The sequence below is a fragment of the Sturnira hondurensis genome, unplaced genomic scaffold, assembly GCF_014824575.4.
Source record: "Sturnira hondurensis isolate 20B ecotype Veracruz unplaced genomic scaffold, ASM1482457v3 Scaffold0013299, whole genome shotgun sequence".
In the NCBI taxonomy this organism is placed as follows: domain Eukaryota; kingdom Metazoa; phylum Chordata; class Mammalia; order Chiroptera; family Phyllostomidae; genus Sturnira; species Sturnira hondurensis.
The window spans coordinates 2328274-2351543 of NW_028085930.1; the positions used below are offsets into that span (position 1 = coordinate 2328274).

The window sequence follows — 23270 nt, forward strand, 5'->3', positions numbered from 1 at the left end:
GCAGATCATGTCTTGGTAGATTTATTCTCATCTGCAGTGTCTGGGAGGGCCCTGTGAGATGGAGGCCCCCTACATCTAAGTTCTAGCAGGGCTAATTATCAAGTTAACAAAGTAAGAGGAGAAAATCAGATTTTAATACAAGTGCATGGGAAAGTCGCATATGCATAAAAATTCCAAAGCTGGACAAACTTGGGCATGTATGTTATTTGGGACAAAGGAGAAAGTGGGAGGGGCAGGATGGGATTTCCAAGAGAGCTGAAGATTTACAGGTGGCTGAGGAAGAGCAGAACACACATGACAGGTAAATTTTTGCTAGGTGATCCAGAAAAGAAAGACATGGGGAAAAGGGTGGTCCACAGGCTCCAACTTAGAGTCTTCCTGTCTAATGCTAAAGTGATCATATTAAGGTTCTCTAATCTCTTAGGAAAGCGGGAGGGTCAATGGTTCTGAGTTTTTTGTTTCTTAAAAACCAGCTTGAAATCAATATCCCAAAAGGCAAAACTCTTGGTCCCCTTCAGACTCTAAACCACCAGTGGCATGACTTGACTAGGTAGGAAAGACATGTCCATTGTCCGGGAGTTTTGCAAGCATGTTTATACCTCAGGTAGAAAGGAGGAAGATGTTAGCCTTTCTGAAAGGATTGACATTAGCTATAGACAAAGGAACAGGAGGAGGTGAAGTGGGGTTAATTCCGGGATAGGTGCATCAGGGTCCTCAAAGAAGTGTCCACTCCTGTGGATTAGCTGTGGCCAGCAGATTGGAAAATTCATGTGTAAATAAGAAGCAGAGGCTCCTGGGGTTATAGGAATCACCAGAGCTGGTCCATAGCTATTACTAAGAGGCTAACTGTTCTGTTTCTTTCTCTCATTCTCAGGCAGCTGAGTTTTTTGTTGGTTTTGTTTTGTCTTGTTTAATTTAGAACATCTCAGAATCTTTTTTTCTTATTATATATACAGATGCCTTGATAGCTTAGGTAGAAAACACAAGGAAATCAAAACTGAAACTAATACATTAAAGTAAGCACATATGCCCTGGTTGGTATGGCTTGGCAGATTGAGTGAGTGCCTGCCTGTGAACCAAAGAATCACCGGTTCGATTCCCAGTCAGGGCACATGCCTGGGTTGAGGGCCAGGTTATTGGTAGGGGATACATAAGAGGCAACCACACACTGATTTTTCTCTTCCTCTTTTTCCCCTCCCCATCTCTATCTCTAAAAATAAATAAATAAAATCTTAAAAAAACAAAGCTGGTAAATAATAAGATATAAAATTAACATAACAACCCAACAGTTTTTACATACACAATTACTAGTGAATGACATAATATAAACAGCAACAAAACGTTTAACATGAAATGTGCAAAACTTATACTGATGAAAACCTTAAAATATACACCTGAAAAGTACAAAAGGAGACTTAACAAATGAAAAAGATCTCTCAGTTTTGGATAGATAAGCTGAACATTTTAGATACCAGTTCTTCCTAAGTTAGTATATGATTTTAGAAAGATTCCCAATCAAAATATCAATGCATGTTTTTTTTTAAAGTTTTCTTTTTGTTTTGTTTTCTGGAGCTGGATGAGTTGATTTTAAAGTTTGTGTGGAGAGATAAGTTTAAACAGGGAGAAGAAAGCAGAAAGTTAACTCATATGTGAAGCGCTGCTCAAACTCTAACTTAGTTACCAGCGAAGTGCGATTAAAGCAGCGGTGAGAGCCTCGCAGTGACGCGGGTGCACTGCTGAGAGCTCGTTGGTCACCTGCCCGGAACTGGGTGATGCGCGCATGAGTGCAATGACTGGGGCCGGGAGGGGGTGGGGGGGCGCAAGAAAGAGGCCACGCACTGGTCCGGTAGCATAGACCCTCCTCCCCAAGACTGACCTAACTTTTCTGCCTCTGAATGTTCAACTTGTCAGCGACACTGAGTCCTTCAAATGGTGCTAGTCCTTGAGGACCCTGGCTGGCTACTTGGTGCCTGGGTGGTTGATTACATTAGGCCTCTTCCAATGGTTCATCACCACAGGGATGAACATTCTGGGTATGAATTTGCCTTTCCTGTCCGCACAGCTTCAGCCACCGCACTACCTGGAATGCTCGACCCACTGATGTGGAACTTCGTATAGCACAGCATTCGACTGCAGGCAGGAGGCACTGTAGAGTGAAGGTGCAGGAGTGGGCTCCTGACCGCAGGATCTACTGGTTGTTTCACGCATTTCACCAACCAGAGGCAGCTGTCCGGAATGGCCTTTCTGGAATGGCCGAAGTGCTAGCTTGGAGAAAACACTCTGAGAAATGTGGTGCCATCTTTCAAAACACAGAATATTTATATCAATGCAGAGACCTATGTATGGTGCTCTGTTCCTAATAGGAACAGTGCACAGACCCAGGAACTAAGGGGTATAAACAGGAGTGGCCCCACTGATAGCCACTCCTAATGACCTACTGGAGGACTGCATACTTCTGTCCCTGCAAATCCAGGCTCTTCAGTGTTGGAACTTCTGATCCCAAATAGACTAGTTGCTTGCCAGGTAATACTGCAAGGGACTCACTGAATTACAAACTACCAAAGGACATGTTGAACTTCTTGTGCCTAGGGACCCCTGAATAATTTATCTTTTTATGTCATAGCAGCCAGGAGGAATATAAAGAGGTCCACCATGGGGTCTCCTGGTGCTTCCTTCCCCCCTATAACTATGAACAGGCCTGTGAAACAACCCTGAACTGAGAGAGGGCGTGACTATCAAAGGCTCAGGCTTCAGGGAGGTGAGCTGTGTGGACAACCAGCTAAGCTACTGACATCTGCTGAGGCGGCTCTGAGGGTGAAGGGAATTCAGAATGGATATTGGAGGAGGGAGCAACCTGTGTTGCAGCCCTGAGGTCAATTACAGTGACAGGGGCTGTAGCTGATCCCTCTAACCTTTTTTTATTAGTTTCCCCTCAGGAAGAAGGGCCTGTGGGAACCAGGAAACACTGATCCCAAAAACTATGTGGAGAAGGAAATCTGTGTAAGCCCAAAGGGTGTGCTATGGCAGCTGTGAGTATGTACCTCCCAGACCTGCGCCTGGAGGGAGCATCCCTGACCAAAGGCCCCAGCTGCTGGCTGTGCTGCCAAATGCCCCCACTGAGCTGTGCCCAGGCAACCCCTCCTGCAGGCTTCTCCCAGCCGTGGCTGTGAAGCAAGAATACTGAGGTAAACCTGCTCCTGGGAGACACAGGTGTCCGTTAGTGGCTGATTTTCGTTCCAGGACTCCCTGATGGCTTTGCTGAACCTTCCTGAGACAAGGACAGCCTTGGGTAAGGCAGCCTAGCATAGTTCTTCCCAAGCTTCTCTCAGACTCTCTCTGTGATTTGACAGCTGCCCAGCCTCACACAGCTCCCTCCCTATTTTCTCTCACACAGGCATTTCCCCTAATAAAATCTTGCACTGTTCACCTCTTCTTGGGGTCTGCTTCCTGAAGGATTTAAACTAGCATAGCTTATACCAGAGGGAGAGAGAAGAGTCAAGCACGACTCCCTGGTTTCCAACTTGGGAACAGGGGGCACGTGATCACCAGGTACTGAGATGAGGGAGACCAGGGTCCTCGGTTTGGAGAGGAAAGGCATAACAAGAGGACAGACTGAGGGGCATGTGGAAGGATAATATGAAGGGAAGACAGAGGTCTCAGGTAGGGAGGACAGTTCCACCTGTTACAGGTTTCTGTTACAGATGAAGTTTTCCTTTCCCCGCTGGAGGCCTGGTCTTAGTTCTCCAAATCTTAAGTGCAGCTCCAGACTCCTCCATGGTTCAATACAGATTCTCATGAAAACCTATAGAAGGAGATTAAAGAGAAGCAGCTTACTGTGGGGCTTCTATCTCAGCTAGGGCTGCTGTAAGAAAATACTGCAGACCGATGGCTTAACCAACATACATTTATTGCTCACAGTTCTGGGACTGGCAAGTGCAAGATCAAGGGGAAGAGCAGGTTCCTGGAGGGCACCCTCTTCCAGATTTATAATAACTGCCTTCCTACTGTGTCCTCACGTGGCCTTTTCTTGGTGAATGCTCCTTGAGGGGGAGACGGAGAAGGAGAGGGAGAGGGAGAGAGATCTCTCCATCTTCTCCTCCTTGTAAGAATCCCACCTTCACGACCTCATCCAAACCTAGTGACCTCTGAAAGGCTACACCTTTAAATACCATTACACTGGGGGTTAGGGCTTTACTGTATGAATTTTGCTGGTGGTGGTGGCAGGGGGCACAAACATTCAGTTTATAACAGTTTCTTTCAACCACATTGGGTGGCTCTCTTCCTGGAAGCCACTCAGTGTTTATATAAAGTTCCCCTGCCATGTGGACACTTGGCATAGGTGGCTCTAAGATACTTCCGATTCCTTACAGAAAAAAGAAACTAAACGCTGACTGACAGAACTTAAAAGCACAGCTCGTTCATGCAGCCCTCGCGCTCAGACTGGAGCCCTGTTCTCTGTCGGCTTCTGGCAGACCCCGTTCTCCAGCCGGAAGGTGGAGTCTGGCGCACAACCACTTCGCTGAGAGCAACGGTTTTCCCTTATCTCCCTGCCCTTGTCCCCATCCCTTCTTTTATCTGCAAGTACATTTTAAATGGGGGGAAGTGACAGGTTGATCAGAGTAATTTCCAGAACGAACCCAGAAATGCATTCTTCATAGCTGGGCATGGCTTTGTAAACAGGAGCAGGTTGGACTGGTGAGACTGAGAGGAGAATAAAAGGCACTATTGTCAGAAATGCAAGGCTGGAACCATTTTCTTAGAAATGCAGAATGGCTTAAAATAGTGTCGTGGGACCAGGGGAGTTTGTGCTGGCATGAACTCACTGATTTCAATGAAAAAATTCTCTTTTTAGGATTTAATGTTGTTACTGCCACGCGCCAACGTCCTTTAGTTACTCTCACTTGGGCTCCCAAGTGTTAGGCCATAGATTCTACTTCTGCACGAACTGCCTCTGTTCCCTCACGTAAACCCAGGTCTCCAGTCTTTGCTGCAGCTTCAGAACAGTGGGAAAGGAATTGGCAATGTCGATAAGATACCACACTGTGCATCGGTTTTGCACTGTTAATAGGTGAAGGCTTTAACAACTTTATCAGTCCCACTTGCTTAACAAATATGTTCAAAACCAGAACTGTGGTACCAAGGGCTCCAAAGTAAATAGAACAAGTATTGCTAGCTTGAATATTTCCTCCTTGCAATAAATTGGAGTTCAAAGGAGCTAAGAATTAAGAGGTGCACTTTTCATGTGTAATTCAGTTTAGCAAACATTTATTGTTAAAAATTCCTTTAACTTTTGCTTCTTGGTACAGTGAGTCCTTTGTAGTGGAGGGAGTGTAGGCCCAAACACTGAAGTTGTCCCAGTCGGGGTTATCAGAGGTTATCTGCAGGGCAGGAGAGCTGCGGAAATCTCTGCTCTGTTTCATGGTTTTCCTCCCTATACTGCCTTTTCTTCAGATTGGCTCTGAACATCCAAAGAACATTGTTGAAAAATAAAGAGAATACTGAAATCATATTGAATATAAAAAAAGCCCACTGATTCACGTTTTCCCCCCGAATCCTGTCCATCTATTTGGGGCTACCTCGATCCACATTTCCTGAGGTCTCATCAGTCAGTAACAACCACCCAGGCTCCAGAGTCCACTGTGCTCACCAAGTCTGGCCTACGTTATAGAGGAGGGAGCAGGAACTCTCTCATAGGAGGCAAAACCTCTTGGGNATACTGCCTTTTCTTTAGATTGGCTCTGAACATCCAAAGAACATTGTTGAAAAATAAAGAGAATACTGAAATCATATTGAATATAAAAAAGCCCACTGATTCACGTTTTCCCCCCGAATCCTGTCCATCTATTTGGGGCTACCTCGATCCACATTTCCTGAGGTCTCATCAGTCAGTAACAACCACCCAGGCTCCAGAGTCCACTGTGCTCACCAAGTCTGGCCTACGTTATAGAGGAGGGAGCAGGAACTCTCTCATAGGAGGCAAAACCTCTTGGGAAAGTAGACAATACTGGGACACCTGGGTGGCTTTCGGCAGTGTATTCAGACCCACCCACTCCTCGAAGACGAATGACTCTGTACATCTCTACTCAGATATCTACTCCTAGCAGTTGCTTGGCTGTACAGAGAATGCCTGGTTGGTGTGGTGAAGGCAGTTGGAGGAATTTTGAACAGAATTAATGTCATGGAGGGTCAAAGAGCAGGGACCTCCCTTTGGGCAGGTAGTAGCAGGAGCTTCGCATCACTGGCACCCAGGGTAAAGGGACTAATATGAGTTACAGCCCCAGGTTTTCCAAAGCCCATCCTGGGAGCCTCTAAGGACCTGTGGCATCCAGGTAAGGAGCTGCTATTGTGGCACCTACCCTCACAGACAGAAAGATAATGTGATACAGGGCAGGTAAGGAGGAGAAGGCAGTTTCATTCACACCAGAGGGAAGGGCTGAAGGGATGGGACTGGGGGCCCCAGGACCTTCCTGGCAGAGTGGCACAAAAGACAGGAGTCCTCTTCAGAAAGACTCAGGAAGGACATCAGGAAGGTGATGCTATAAAGGCCCCAGGTACCAGTGACTGGCTGCCAGCTTCTGTGCACATCTCATCAGCTTTCACACAGGGCTGAAGACTTCCCTCTTAAAGGTTCCCAGGGAAATAGATTTCACTTATCTGAAAACAACAACAACTTAATGTTTGTCACCAGAAAGTCCCAGTGCCATCCGCAGTAACAGTGTTCTATTTTTCTCTCCCTGTCCGTGGTGAAAGCGAGAGTTGCTTCTCTGCTTTGCCGGGCCCTTCCACCTCCCAGTGAGCCAGAGGTCAGGCCCTTCCCACACTGGGCAGTTCTGGGACTCACCCTGGTGCCCTCAGCCCGTGGCACATGGAAGCATGACTCCGAGCTCAGGGCCTTTCCTACCCCCTACTCGGTTCTCAGTCAGGCAAGTCCTACTTTCTGTGTTTGGGATGTCACTGAATCACTAATGCTCACTTTCACCCACATGACAAAGACCACCATCTACTTCTCTGTTCTCTGTCTTGACTGCTTGTTCAATAGTTTTGGCCATTGTGCCGACAGTTGGGAGGCACTGGGTACGTGACCCACCTGAAATGCCCTAGGAACATGTCACTCGACAAATGGAGCCCTCTAGTTATCCCAGAGCAAGGAGCCAGAGCTCTGCTCTACCCATCCACACCCCGCCACCCCCAACCCGGAAGTAAAAACAACCCATCCATCCAATGCCAGGGAACTTTGTAAAGATGCCAAGGTACCCTGAGCCTAGAAGTGATGAGATCCAGAGAAGAAATTCAGCCCCAAATGGAAAAGGAGTGTGTGCAGACCTAAAGAGCTATTGCTGGAAAGCCTCAGGCACATAGAAAACAGGAAGCCATCAGTGAGTGGGCAGCTTTACCTCCTTTGATGTAGGACCTACTGTGTCAGAATCCAAAGTCTGCTCAGGACAGGACTTCCCTGGTCACACCGGAGCATCCGAGGGGAGCTGTGCACACCTGTTCACGGCTGAGGGAGGCTCTGAACTGCAGGTAGGCAACTCCCGGATGGAGGGCGGCTTCAAAGAGGATCACCACACGCTCATGTCAGGGGTACTGAGGAGCAGAACACAGGAGGCTGACACCAGCTGTGGACATGTGGGCATTGCCACATTGTGGAGGGTGATGAACCTCACTGACCTGTGAGACCTCACAAGGGGACCTCAGGGCAAAAGGACCCTTGTTGAAGCCACTGCAGCTGAAATTGGAGAGTGAATTCTTGTTCCAAGTCATCAGGACATTGGACTATGGGATTGTTCTTTGTTTATTTGTGGGGATGGATTTCCTGCCTTTTAAAAAAAACCTCAGACCTTGCGCTTGCACAGTTTGGACCAAGTTACAGGGTTGTCTGGTGATGAAACTTTCCCAGTCTCTGCCCATGATTCTGACCGCAACAGAATTGCACAGGTGCAGTGTCTTTTGGTTCCAGGGTTATATACAGTCAGTCTTCTCCAGGTGAAATCATCACCCTGTAACCCTCCTGAGAGATGCACAGATAGGCAGAATGTAGCATGTGGGTCACCTGAAAGGTTGTGTGAAGCCCTTATTGTTTTTAAGTCTCTGTGTTTGGGGGGAGGAGCTTCTTATATGTATCGTTAATCTTCTGCCAATGATTTACTTCCACCAGTTGTTGAATTGGAAGGTTAGGTGGTGATTTATCAAGAAGCACAGCAGAAAAAACTTGTCATCATTGCTGAGACCTCAGATATTGGCAGCTGCAATTTTCAGGTAAGAGGTAAGCTCTGATTCACTGGTTTTGTATTTTCTAAAAGAGTCATATGGAATTTGAAAACAGACCACTGAAAAAGTGAGACCTCTGTTCTGAAGTCGGTCAGAGTGAGAGCTAACACTTCCAGAGGAGGGAGGGGACACAGGGGACAGAGAGACCCAAATTGGAGGCAGGGGTCTGCTCACTGTGTGGTCTTGGCACATTATTTAACTCTAGCCTTCAGTTTGTTTCCTCGGTTAATTTTCTCCTTAGTTCTATCAGTTTCTCAGTAAATTATCCTGAATTTTTTAGGTGGGTAATCATATTTTCTACAACTACTGATGCTTTTACCTCTTCTTTTCTAGTATTCATAGTAGACATTCATTTCTCTGATTTCCTTGGTTTGGTTAGACATAGCAGCAGTGTCCTGAGTGGAAACAGCGGTAACAGACAGACCTGTGTCACATTCCTGGTCTTAATGGGGACGTTTTAAATGCTTCATATTAAGTATGATGATTGCTGTATGTTCTAGTGGACATGGTCGGATTAAGCAAGTTTCCTTGTGCTTTTTTAAAAGTTAGGTGTGGATGTCAACTTATCCTGTTCTTGGCATCTATTCCTCCAAATGATCATATAGCATTTCTTCTTTAAGCTATAAGATAATGCATGTGATCAACAGTTTTCCTATTAATGAGCTAATTATTTTCCTGTTTCGAATCACCTTTAAGTTCTCCAGTTAATCTCTAGTTAATGCATTTTTCTTTTTAATATTGTGGGACTTGATTGGGTTATATTTTATTTGGGATTTAAAAAATGTAGGCTTCAAAGTCACATTCTTGTATTGTTTTCTGTGTGCTCTCTTTGTCTGGTTTCATGAGTGCAATCTCTAATTAATCGTGTTGGCTTAAAGGAGCGGCCAGGAGAGAGAGGTGGACATGCTGAAGGAGCGCCAGCTCTTCCTGTCGACCATCCTGCTGCTCTCCTGCGGCTTCCTCTATCAGCTCACCCTGAAGTCCAGCTGCCTCTTCTCCTGCCTGGCCCCCAACAAGTCCCAGCAGGGGCTGGGAGCCCTCCTGGGCAAGGGGCGCAGCATTGTGTTCCTAGAGACCTCTGAGAGAACAGAGCCTCCCCCGCTGGTCTCCTGTGCTGTGGAGTCGGCTGCCAAGGTTTATCCTGAGCGTCCAGTGGCGTTCCTCGTGAAGGGTCTCAGTCATTCCATGAAGATGCCTCCAAACTCCACCTCCCCAGCCTTTTCCCTCCTCTCAGGAATAGACAATGTTTTCCTCTTCCCTTTGGATATGAAAAGGCTGCTTGAAGACACACCATTGTTTTCATGGTACAGTCAAGTAAGTGTTCACAGAATCTTGGAGTGCCCGTGTTGGGAGGAACTGCAGAAAATGAGTCCAACCTACTCCTTTGATAGATGGGTAAACTGAGGGTAAGGACTCAGTGTCAGAGGTGGGACTAGAGCCCAGATCCTTTAGCCCTGATTCAAGTAATTTTTTTAAAACTCACTTATCTTTATTTTTAAACTCACTTATCTTTAGCGGGGAGGAGAAGGAGAGAGGGAGAAAAATATCAATGTATGGTTGCCTCTCATGTGTCCCCCACTGGGAACTGGCCTGCAACCAAGGCATGTGCCCTGACTGGAAATCGAACCACAATCCCTTAGTTCTCAGGGCCGCGCTCAATCCACTGAGCTACACCAGCCAGGGCAAGAGAGACTTAAGTTAGACTCCCCTTTAGCCTGCTGTTTTTTGCATCCAGCTTTCTACCTTAGTATCTGGGTTACATTTGAGACTATTCTTAACTGGATGAGTTTCTGTACCTTTTCCACTGTCAGTTTTAAACTCATCCATGTCAAACTTCTTTGCATCTGAAGGGGAAACCAAGCAATATTTCTCTTGAAAATTATGTAAATAGAAAACCCACAAAGGATCAGGTGGAGTGCAGCTATATGAGACTGGGTTATGGTAAGACGATCAAGAAACTGCTGGAACTCTCAGGAATTTTGTAATCTTCAACTTAGTAACACAGCATAATAGGAAAATAGTATCTCAATTAAACATTTCTCTCATGAGGACCCACAGTCCGGTAGCATTTAGGGAAATTGCAGGATAACCACTCGACTCCACTGTGCAGCCTCCGCTGTGTCATCTTGTGAAGACTGGAAAGTGGGATCAAATACTCCAACGTTGTGAAGTGATCACGATGATTTTACCTATGCAATGCCCCTCCCCCAATCTATTTGATGAGGATATGTCAGTTTTATAAATAAAATTGTTTTTTAAAGTAATTAAAAATTGACATCCACATGCATGGTAACACTTGCTTGCCACGTAAAGCCCTAAATTCCAATCCTAGGCAAGATCCAACGTCAGAAAGTCTTTTCTCTGCAAAGATCCAAAAAGTCAGGACTCCAGGTTTTTCAGGCCAAGAACTTGAGGCCGTTTATGAAGGCACTTGTATTAATTTCTTCTGGGTGCGTAACAAAATGTCACAACCTTGGTGACAGGAGCACAAACAAGTGTTCCCTCACAGTCATGGAGACCTGAAGTCCCAAATGAGTTTCACAGGGTGCATAGCAAGGAGCCAGCGGGGCCCATTCCCCGAGCTGTTTGTTGGTGGGGTGTCTAGGAGAGCTTCCTTCCAGTGGGTGGAGGGCGGGGGGTGTCACTGCTGTCTCTGCCTCCCTCTCTATACCCCTTGTCCTGTGTGTGTGAACTGCCCCCACCACCACTATGTAAAGACACATGTAATCGAATTCAGGACCCATCAGGATAATCTCCCCATCCCTCCACCCTCAGTTTACCACATCTGCAAAGACCTTTTTTCCATGAGGTAACAGTTGTAGGTTCCAGGACTCAGGACCTGATACCTTTGCATGGCTGTTATTCAGCCTATTGCAGAATTCATGCCTAAAACAGGGAGACTCCTGCCCACCCCACCTCATTCCCCTGGGGCTTTCCTGGGTGGAGGGCACCCTTGTCCCTAGGCACTGCCATATGGAGACATTTTCTAGACTAAGGAGCAGGACTGAGTTTACAACTGTGTGTGGGGGGTAGGGGGGCAGGCAGGGAATTAATCAGTTTCACTCTTGACCCTGTGACTTTAGATCCCAGTCTTCCCACCTTTTCTTCTGAAGCGTGTGGAAGTTTCAAAGAGGGACCCATGAGGAGGAGGTGCTCACCTGAGACTTCGCTGCAGTTGCCAGCACCCGATCCTAACAAACAGGTGGTGACTGCTGTGGCCCTGGGCAGTGGCAGGACAGGACAGGCTGCAGTCAGATGCTGGTAGGGGGCAGGACCCAGTACAGGGCACAGGCCTGTTGGGTCTCTGCGGTCTCAGTGCTCTCCTGCGAGAGGGCGTTCCAGGACTGTTCAAGACCAGGCTGTCTGCTGGGTCAGAGCTGTGCTGCCCCACTCCTGGGCTCAGGGAAAATTTTCCATGTTAAACTGTGCTCCTTCGGAAAAGAAACCTCTACTCAAATTGTTTTGGGAGATGCTACACAGTATTCATTTCTCACAAACTAATCGTGTTCTTAAGGAGATTAAAGGCTCTCTGTAGTTCTGAACCAAAGAGACTTTGATTCATACCAGCATTTTACAAACTTATCTGAGCATGGACCCACTTTCAGGATGATGAAAATGTTTTTTTTTTGGAAAACATTTTATGCAACACAATTTGGGTTTCTCTAAGCTCAGCTTTGCTATGTTGGGCATTAGAGAAAAGATGGGCCTTGGGACACAGCTCTTAGGTGTGTCTGCCCCATTTAAACCTGCTGGGCACTACACCAGGCTGAGCTCACTACCCTTGAGGCAGGTGGGTGTGGCATGTTCTGATCCAGTGAGGCCACCTCAGGATCAATGGGGGCTAGCTGTTAGGGGTGGCCCAATGTGTCATCAGCTGCTGGTGACCGCCAGGTGTAGTGCATTGATTTGGCATCTGTAGCCTTTGAAGATGCCTAGGGTTGAATCCTGTGGGGGAGGGAGAGGGTGAGAAGCCAGAACCCCAATGCCCTGTCCGGTGCTCACCCTGGGGGCAGCTCTTAGGTTTTAGGCTGATATCAGTCCAATGCCCACATTCAGGCTGGCTCCTGTGTCTCTGGGTCAGTTCCCTACCCATCACCACTTCACTAACTAATCAACACAGTTTCTGCTAAAACCATTTTGTTTAAATAAGTAGATATCTGGAGCCAGATTGCCTGGGTTCAAAGTCAACTTCTGCCTGACTTTGGACAAATAACTAAATTTCTTGATCCTTTTAGTTTTTCACTTGAAAAATGGGAATAATCATAACACCAATCTTTGATAATTGTGCAAATTATAAAAAACTTAAGACAGTTTTTTTTCTCTGTGCTCCTTTTATTTTTATTTTTTTGTAATTCTTTTTTTTAAATATATTTTATTGATTATACCATTACAGTTGTTCTATTCCCCCCCTTCAATCCCCTCCACCCACACCCTCCCTCCCCCACCATTCTCCCCCCCCTTAGTTTATAACCACGTGTCTCAAGTTCTTTGGATTCTCTATTTCCCCCACTATTCTCGCCCTCCCCCCTATCTATTTTCTGCCTACCATCTATGCTATTTTCTGTGCCTTCTCCCCTCTTCTCCCCCTCCCACCCCCCTGTTTCTAACCCTCCATGTGTTCTTCATTTCTATGGTTCCACTCCTGATCTAGCTGTCTTCTTGGTTTGCTTTTGTTTTAGGTGTGGTTGTTAATAACTGTGTGTTTGCTGTCCTTTCACTGTTCATCTTTTTCATCTTCTTTTTCTTATATAAGTCCCTTTAGCATTTCATATAATAAGGGCTTGGTGAAGATGAACTCCTTGAACTTGACCTTATCTGAGAAGCACTTTATCTGCCCTTCCACTCTAAATGAAAGTTTTGCTGGATAAAGCAATCTTGGCTGTAGGTCTTTGGATTTCATGACTTGGTATACTTCTTTCCAGCCCCTTCTTGCCTGTAAGGTCTCTTTTGAGAAATCCGCTGACAGTCTGTTGGGTACTCCTTTGTAGGTGACTGTCCCCTTATCCCTTGCTGCTTCTAGGATTCTCTCCTTCATTTTAGTCTTGGCTAATGTAATTATGATGTGCCTTGGTGTGTTCCTCCTTGGGTCCAACTTCTTTGGGACTCTCTGAGCTTCCTGGATTTCCTGGAAGTCTATTTCCTTTGCCAGACTGGGGAAGTTCTCCTTTATTATTTGTTCAAATACGTTTTCCACTCGTGGCTGTTTCTTTCCCCCTTCTGGTACCCCTATAATCCGGATGCTGGAACGTTTAAAGATGTCCTGGAGGTTCCTAAGCCTCTCCTCATTTTGTTGAATTCTCATTTCTTCATTCCTTTCTGGTGGGATGTTTTGTTCTTCCTTCTGGTCCATTCCATTGATTTGTGTCCCCGTTTCCTTTCCATCACTATTGGTTTCCTGTGCATCTCCCTTCATTTCAATCAGTCCAGCCCTCACACGTTCCTCTAATTTGTAACTTTGTTCCTCTAATTTGTGACTATAATCAACCAGTTCTGTGAGCATCCTGATAAATAGTGTCCTGAATTGTGCTTCTGAGAGGCTGGCAATTTCTCGGTCGCTTAGATTTATTGGCTCTGGGACTTTGAGTTCTTCTTGTGCCATCTTTCGAGTTGTTCGTGCCTGTTCCATAGCAGGATCAGAGCCCTAAAGTGTTCACTAGAACAGGGCAACTCAGTCGCTGGGTTGTGACGTTGTAGGTGGGGGCGGGGTCAAAGAGGGACAATGGCTCTCACTGGTCTTGCAGGGCAACTCAGTCGCTGGGTTGTGACACTGTATGTGGGGGCGGGGTCAAAGAGGGACTATGGCGTCCTGTCCACCGCCTGCCGCCACGGCCCTCACCGGTGCCGCAGTTGCTGCCGTCACTGGGCCCACGCGTTTCGTCCCACTGCACGTGAGTGTGCCACCGCCGTCAGCCCTCGCCCCCTGGGGCCTGCGTGGTCTGTCTCTCTGTGCGTGAATATGCGCCCGTGGTCTGCCCCGCACCCCAACTGGTTCCCGTCTGCCTGCGCGCCTGGGTCGGGGGCCCTGTGTTGCCCGACCCTGCTCGCTGCTGGCTCCGCCCCTCTTACCATCCCGTTGAACGGTTAGATGTAATCGGACTTCTGTATAATTCAATTTTCTGTCCTTTGGTTGTGTCTTTGTTTCTCCAAACCTTTGTTGTATTCAAACTTGGTTGTGGGAGAAGGCACAGTGTTTCCACCTATGCCTCCATCTTGGCGGATTAAGACAGTTTTTGATAAATTTCAGCTATTATTATTTACGAAGTCTTCAGCAATTGTATGTAATATGATGATGTGAAAAACTCTTGTGAAGATTTCTGCAAAGTCTTAGATAACCTGTTTCATTTGGCTTTTTATTTTTCTTTAATTATTTTTAAAATCTTTTTTTTTTCTGTTTTTAAATTGTTGTTCAAGCACAGTTGTCTCCGTTTCTCCCCCACAACGGCTGTCGACATGAGCCATCCGCACCTTCCACCCTAGATCCTACCCTCCTTTTGCTTTGGCTGTGTGTCCTCTACGCATGTTCCTCGACAAGCCTTCCCCATTTTCCCCCCATGATGCCCTCCCATCTCCCCTCTGGTGACTGTCAGTTTGTTCTTGATTTCAATGTCTCTGGTTATATTTCGCTTGCTTGTTTGTTTTGTTGATTAGGTTCCACATACAGGTGAGATCATACGGTATTTGTCTTTCACTGCCTGGCATAATGCTCTCCAGAGCCATCCAAACAAAAGGTAGAAACTCATTTCTTTCTGCAGCATAGTATTCCATCCTATAAATGTACGACTGTTTTTTGGTCCACTCCTTTACTGATGGGCTCTTAGGCTGTTTCCTTGTACTTGGCTATTGCAAATTGTGCTGCTATGAACATTGGGCTGCATAGGTTCCTTTGAATTGGTGTTTCAGGATTCTTATGGTATAGTCCCAGCAAAGGAATTGCTGGGTCATAAAGGAGTTCCATTTTTAGTTTTCTGAGGAAATTCCATACTGTTTTCCACAGTGGCTGCAGTCGTCTGCATTCACACCATCAATGTACTAGGGTTCCCTTTTCTCCACAAACTTGCCAGCACTTATTGTTTGAACAGTGTGAAGTGGTATCTCATTGTGGTTTTTTAAAAATATTTTATTTATTTATCTTTAGAGGGGACGGGAAGGAGGGAGGGAGAGAAATATCAATATATGGCTGCCTCTTGTGTGTTCCTTGCTGGGAACTGGCCTGCAACCCAGGCATGTGCCCTGACTGGGAATCGAACCATGATCCTTTGATTGGTAGGCCAATCCACTCAATCCACTGAGCTACACCAGCCAAGGTTCATTGTGGTTTTAATTTGCATCTCTTTGATGGCAAATGATGCTGAGCATCCTTTCATATGTCTCTGGTCCCTCTCTAGGTCTTCCTTGGAGAAGTATCTGTTCAGGTCCTTTGCCCATTTTTTAATTGGATTGTTTGTCTCCTGGAGTGGAGTCATGTGAGTTCTTTGTATATTTTGGAGATCATACCCATGTCCGAGATATCATTTGCAAATATATTTTCCCAAACAGGTGGATCCCTTTTCATTTTGCTGATGTTTTTGTTAGCCATGCTGAAGCTTTTATTTTGATGAAGTCCCATTTGCTTACTCTTTCCTTTATGTCCTTTGCCCTTAGGGGCATATCAGTGAAAATATTGCTGTGTGGAATATTTGAGATTTTTCTGCCTATGTTGTCCTCCACAAGTTTAGGACTTTTATGGTGTTGTGATTTATATTTAAGTCTTTTATCCATCTGGAGTTAATTTTTGTGTATGGCGTGGGTTGGTTGTTGAGTTTCATTTTTTTGCATGTAGCTGTTCAGATCTCCCAACACCATTTGTTGAACAGACAATTTTTACTCCATTTTATGCTTCTGCCCCCTTTGTCAAATATTAATTGACCATAGAAATGTGGGGTTATTTCTGCACTCTCTATTCTGTTCCATTGATCTATACGTCTGTTCTTATGCCAGTGCAAGACTACTTTGATTACTGTGGACTTGTGATATAGTTTGATATCAGGTATTGGGATCCCTCCTACATTGCTGTGGCTGTTTGGGGTCATTTACGGTTCAATATAAATTTTTGAAAAGTTTGTTCTATATCTGAGAATATGTCATTGGTATTTTAATAGGAATTGCATTGAGTCTATAGATTGCTTTGGGTAGCATGGACATTTTGATGATGTTACTTCTTCCAATCCATAAACACAGTACGTGCTTCCATTTGTGTCTTCCATTTCTTTTTTCAGTGTTGTGTAGTTTTCTGAGTACAGGTCTCTTATCTCCTTGGTTAGGTTATTCCTAGGCTCTTTATTTTTCTTGTTGCTGTATCAAATGGGATCTTTTTCCTGGTTTCTGTTTCTGGTATTTCATTGTAGGTGTACAAAAATGCCTTTGACTTCTGAATTGGTCCTGAGAGGAGGTTAGTGTGGCTTCCATTCAACTCCTCTGCCACCTCCCCCCTTAAAGCTCATTTGGCTTTAAAAAATTTAAATGTATTGCGGTGGCATTGTTAAAGGGGTTTCCAGTGTACATTTCTATGACACTAGGTCTGTATATTGCATAGTGTGCCACCCACCTACAGTCAAACCATCTTCCATCACCATATATCAGGCCCCTTCCACCCCTCACCCCTTTCATTCACTCTGGCAACCACCACGTTCTTGTCAAAGCCAAGGGTTGCTGTTTAATCTTTTAATCAACATATTTCAATGTAGAAAATTCTATTTTGTTTTCCTGCATTCAGAGTTTAGCATTTGTTTGGGAGCACTGCCAATTATTATGAGTTATTTGTATTCTTTTATAAAGTATTTTCCATGTTGCTCATCTTGGAGCACTTGCAGTCATGCAGCTTCTCCCACCCCACATCCAATCCATCAAAATCAGATGGCTTGCTCTTTGCCATGTCTCTCACCTCCTCCACTATTGTCCTCCTTCAGCACCACCTCTTGGCTGGATAATTTCAATAGTCTCTTAACCTGCCTCTTTGCTTTTGCCTTTGCCCCCTCTCAACCCCCATCCCTGTCTGTTTTCCACAGAGCAGTCAGTGGGGCCTTTTGAAGACTAATTCAGATCATAGCCTCCCTTTCCTCCAAATCTCCCAAATAAGTTTAGTCTTTTTTAATGTTTTACTTTTATTTTTATTTTTTATATATTTTATTGATTATGCTATTACAGTTGTCACATTTCCCCCCCTTCAATCCCCTTCACCCTGCATACCCCCTCCTGCCCACATTTCCTCCCTTTAGTTCATGTCCATCTGTCATACATTTAAGTTGTTTGGCTTCTACATTTCCTACACTATTCTTACCCTCCCCCTGTCTATTTTCTACCTACCATCTATGCTACTTCTTCTCTGTTCCTTTTCCCCCTCTCTCTCCCTCCTACTCCCCTGTTGCTAACCCTCCATGTTATCTTCATTTCTGTGATTCTGTTCCTGTTCTAGTTGTTTGCTTAGTTTGTTTTTGTTTTAGGTGTGGTTGTTAATGATTGTGAGTTTGCTGTCATTTTACTGTACATATTTTTTATCTTCTTTTTCTTAGATAAATTCCTTTAACATTTCATACAATAAGGGCTTGGTGATGATGAACTCCTTTAACTTGACCTTATCTGAGAAGTGCTTTATCTACCTTTCCATTCTAAATGAAAGCTTTGCTGGATAGAGTAATCTTGGATGTAGGTCTTTGGATTTCATGACTTGGAATACTTTTTTCCAGCCCCTTCTTGCCTGTAAGGTCTCTTTTGAGAAATCAGCTGACAGTCTTATGAGAACTCCTTTGTAGGTAACTGCCTCCTTATCTCTTGCTGCTTCTAGAAGTCCCTCCTTCATTTTAATTTTGGGTAATGTAGTTATGATATGCCTTGGTGTGTTCCTCCTTGGGTTCACCTTCTTTGGAACTCTCTGAGCTTCCTGGACTTCCTGGAAGTCTATTTTCTTTGCCAGACTGGGGAAGTTCTCCTTCATTATTTGTTCAAATAAGTTTTCTACTTGTTGCTCTTTCTCTTCACCTTCTGGTACCCCTATAATTAGGATGTTGGAACATTTAAAGATGTCCTGGAGGTTCCTAAGCCTCTCCTCATTTTTTTGAATTCTTGTTTCTTCATTATTTTCTGATTGGGTGTTTCTTTCTTCTGTCTGGTCCACTCCCTTGATTTGAGTCCCAGTTTCCTTCCAATCACTATTGATTCCCTGTACATTTTCCTTTATTTCACTTAGCATAGCCTTCATTTTTCATCGAATTTGTGATTAAAATCAACCAATTCTGTGAGCATCCTGATTACCTGTGTTTTGAACTCTGCATCTAATAGGTTGGCTATCTATCTCTTCATCACTTAATTGTGTTTTTTCTGAAGCTTTGATCTGTTGTTTGTGCCATTTTTTTGTCTTGATACACCTGTTACATAGTGAGGGGTGGAGCCTTAGGTGTTCACCAGGGTGGGGTAACCCACAATGCTGGGTTGTGACTGTATGTGGGGGAGGGGTCTGACAGGGAACAATGGCACTTGCTCTGCTCTCTGCTGAATTTCAGTCACTTCCCCCATTTCCCACAAGCAAAGTGGGCCCTTCTGGTACTGATTCCTATGTGGGTGGGCTTGTGTACATTCTAGGACCCTGTGGGTCTCTGAAGCGAACTATCCTGTGAGGCTGGGAGTTTCTCCTGCTGCTGTCTCAACCCCCACAGGTGTTTTCAATCAGTGGTTTGAAGCTTTATTTTCCAGCCCTGGGATCTTGGGTTGTGTGGTCTGTTCTGCTCCTCCTTTGTTTTGCCTGGTTTATTTGCATGGGAATGTGGGACTACCCAGTCTGCCAGCCACTGCCTTGCTAGCCAGCTATAGCCTTGTGCACCCCATTCCACAATTTGCCACCTTGCTGGGTTCACTAGCTGCCACTTTGTCTCGAGTCCTCTCTGACCTGGTTGCCTGACTCCGCCCCTCCTACCAGTCTGGATGAACGTGTCTTCTTTAACTCCTTGGTTGTCAGACTTCCATACAGTTTGATTTTCTGTCAGTTCTGGTTGTTTTTTGTTTTTAAATTCTTGTTGCCCTTCTTTTGGTTGCGCAAAGAGGCACAGTGTGTCTACCTACGCCTCCATCTTGACCTAAAGTCCATAAGTTTAGTCTTTACCCAGCCCACAGAGTCCACCCTCCTTCTCTACCTGACACCTCTCTGATCTCATCTCCTACCCCTCTTCCCTCACTAGTCTGCTTTGGCCACAGTGTCTTCTTCCCACTCCTGCCTCAGGGCCCTCGCACTAGCTGTTCTCTCTACTTAGAACCTGCTCGCAGGTGTCAGCACAGTTTACCTACCTACTTCCTTCCAGTTTCTGCTGGAAACCGGGTACGATTTTGCTCCACCCTGCCCTCCTTCATAGCCCTCTCACTCAGCTTTTTTCCTTCACAGTCCTTACGAACACACGTTACAACCCATTGAAACTGACTCATAGAGTTCATTGTGACATCCCTCCTGGGTTTCTACTTTACCTTTCCACTGCTTTCATTAAAAAAAATAATTTCATGAAATCTTTAAAAGCCACTAAAGTCTTCCTATGGATACTGATTGCTGTCAACTGTTTACTTAAGGTCAACTTTTTGGGGTGGAAGAGGTAAGTTTGGTAAATTCTCAAAATTGGGCTTTTGACCAATAGAGATTTTGGAAGCTGGCTTGCTGGGCCCTCCCAAGGCCCTAGACCCTGGCCTCCTGCTGTGACTCCTGGGGGGTGGGAGGGCCCTTCCCTGCTGCTGGGGGCTGATTCACACCTGCTCCTGCAGATCAACGTCAGTGCACAGAGAAACTGGCTGCAAGTCAGCTCAGATGCGTCCCGCCTGGCCATCATCTGGAAGTACGGGGGCATCTACATGGACACTGATGTCATCTCGGTCAGGCCCATCCCCGAAGAGAACTTTTTGGCTGCACAGGCTTCTCGGTACGCTAGTAATGGCGTGTTTGGATTCCTCCCCCACCACTCCTTCCTGTGGGGCTGCATGGAGAACTTTGTTGAACACTACAACTCTCACATTTGGGGCAACCAGGGACCGGATTTGATGACAAGGATGTTGAGACTGTGGTGCAGACTTGAAGACTTCCAGGGGGTGAGCGACCTCAGGTGTTCAAACTTGACCTTTCTACATCCCCAAAGATTTTATCCCATCTCCTTCCGAGAGTGGAGGCGCTACTATGAAGTCTGGGACACAGACCCCATCTTCAATGCCTCCTATGCCCTGCATCTGTGGAACCACATGAACCAGGAAGGGAGGGGCGTGGTTAGAGGCAGCAACACACTGGCAGAGAATCTCTACCAAAAGCACTGTCCCAGGACCTACCAGGACCTGGTTCAAGGCCCAACAGGCTTGGTGTCTGGGAAGTTGGGCCCAGGGAACAAATAGAGCCAACACTGGTTCCTTGCTGCTACGTCAGGAAACTAAGCCACGTTTTCCTTGACTGCCACTTTCCCCTGGGGTGTGGGGCCTTACCCACAGGTCAGTTATGATTAGCTTCCCCTGTCTGAAATAGACAAGTCCCAGAGACCTTTGGCCTGATTGTTTGTCAGGCACTGACCCTGGTGCCACCAAATCATGTGTATGTGCTATGGCAGAGGTGGCACCTCAGAGGGTGGCAGCTTCCCAGGGCAATGTGATCTAGTCCTCTATCAACTTTTGGGTTCCTTCGAACATGGAACAGAGCCTGACACACGGCAGTGCTCCAGAACTCTCAAGCGTAGTGCGTGGCAGGTTGGCATCAGCTGAGACTGGAGTCTTTCTCTTTGGCCTCACCAACAGGAAAGACTGGGGTACATGTCAAGTTCACTTTCGCACAATGGCCCTGCAAAAGAGGGCACTGCACTCATGCACGGGGAGATAGAGGCTGGTGGATATTGCAAACACAAACAGGCACCCTCACAACTACTTTCTGCACACTTAACTGGGAAGAGAGCTGGCAAGCAAAGGCTCCCCACAGATTTCCCGCTGTATGAACTTGGAGAACACTCCCTGACTTTCAGAGCCTGGGCTGATCCTAGAGATGCTTTAAGTTGGTACTCAGAATGAGTACCAGCTACTCAGTAGAGTTCATTTTTTCCCACTTTACAGAGAGGTTAAGTGACTTTCCCAGGGTTGCACTGCTTGGGAATGTGGAATGTAAATGAATCTTTGACTCCAGAGTCCATGCTCTCTCCTCCCCTGCAGTGAGCAGGAGGAGTCCCTGGAGAGAAAAAACATGCCCTAACCCTGAGAGGAGGAGAAACAAGATGCCCCATCAGAGCAGATGTCCACAGGCCTTCCCACTTGGTCCTCATCCTTGTACCACCACTTGTTTAAAAAATGTTTTAAAAATTGTGATAAAATGTACACACCATAATGCTTGCCATTTTGACCATTTTAAAGTGTGTAATTCAGCAACATTAAGCATGTTCACATTGTTGTGCAAACGACAGCACTATCTGCCTCTAGAATTCTTCCATGATCCCAAAGTGAAGTTCTGTGCCATTGAACACTAACTCCCCACTCCCTGCCCACCCCCTCTCAGCCCTGGTAACCACTCTTGTAGTTTCCCGAATACCTCTATGGATTTCACTATTTTAATATGATGTGTAAGGAAGATTCTCTAACATGTATCAGAATTCCATTCCTTTTTAATTGAATAATATTCTTTTGTATGTATGTACCACAGTTTTTAATCCACTTGTATGTCCATGGACACTTGGGTTGCTTTCATCTTTTGGCTGTTGTGAATAATGCTGTTATAAACTTGTATGTGCAAACACCAGAGTTTCTGCTTTCAATGCTTTTGAATACACAGCCAGAAAGGGACCTGCTGGACCCTATGGCAATGCTGTGTTCAATTTTTCGGGAATCGCCGTTCTATTTTCCACAGCAGCTGTACCAGCTTTTACTCCCATCAGCAATGCATGGGCTTCCGATGTCTCTGCACCCTTGCAACATGTGTTCCCACGGGATTTTGCTTTGACTGCCCCCAAGATACAGAGTTTGGCAGATTGAGGCTTCAGTGGGAGAAAGGCCTTAAAAAATTCCCAGAAATGCGAGTCTCAGTAAAACCAAGGCTGGCTATGAGATGGGATGAAGGACTGGTACTAGAGAGACAGAGCTCTTTGGTCCTGGGTTTCACAGCTAGATGCATAGGACAAGCCAGCATGTTAGGGAAGGGGTATAATGGACATGAGACCAAGCCTGCGGCTCACCCCAAAGACTAGAGTAGGGCCAGACCAGGAAGGTGCCTTTAGTTTAGGACTGGTGGCCTGGGACGTCTGCTCAAGATTCCGTAGGTTTTTGTACCCCTGCTTTTGTGCCATTCACATGGATCCTGGATTTTCCTAAGGGATTAAACATGACTTCCCTCCTTTCACCGCCTATCAAATCTAAAAATAGCTCATCCCAGAGCAACAAGGGGAGAGGCTCCACTTCTCATAGTGGGGTGGGATGCCTGCCTGGGGAGAGTGATTCCATGGACAGCTCAGGCATGAAGCTACTGATGCTGAGAAGTTCTCTTGTCCCTGTTCCGTTGGCAGCAGTGAGGTGGCCCACAGCTCTGTTTCCACCCTCAACACTAGGTGGTTTCTGAGGGTGAGGAAGCATCCCCACCTGGAGCAGCCAGGTAGAGCCAAGTGGATTCTGGCAACGGCCTGGGGCAGTCAGAAGCTATTGGGTGCCATTGAGCTATTGAGCACAGCTGAGTGAGCCGGGAGGCAGGCAGGGTCAGGCTGAGCTGGGGAGCCAGTAGATGGGGAACTCTGCCCACTCTCTTGGTTCCTGAAACAGGTGAGCCAGGCAATTTAAGAAAGCTGCCAGGAATTAGGCCCTGGGTACAGATGGGGAGCATCTGTGCAGTTCCAGTAATCTCTGCCGCCAGTGGCTGGAGGCTAAACATTAGCAGCTCCAGAAGCCCCTGAGGGCTACAGATTGATCTTTAAGAATCAGCCAGAATTTAATTGAAAAATCCACTGTTTCATGAGTTTTATAGAAGTTGGTGGACAGGTTTT

The 23270-nt window shown here is 46.0% G+C and overlaps 1 protein-coding gene across 1 annotated transcript; it reads left to right on the plus strand.

Moving 5' to 3' along the window:
- The first annotated feature begins 9174 nt into the window (after positions 1 to 9174).
- On the plus strand, positions 9175 to 20793 carry A4GNT (alpha-1,4-N-acetylglucosaminyltransferase). The gene is made up of 2 exons (XM_037061167.1): positions 9175 to 9585; positions 20047 to 20793. The coding sequence occupies exons 1-2, from the start codon at positions 9175 to 9177 to the stop codon at positions 20659 to 20661; spliced, it is 1026 nt and encodes a 341-aa protein (XP_036917062.1). The 3' UTR covers positions 20662 to 20793.
- Positions 20794 to 23270: the final 2477 nt, after the last annotated feature.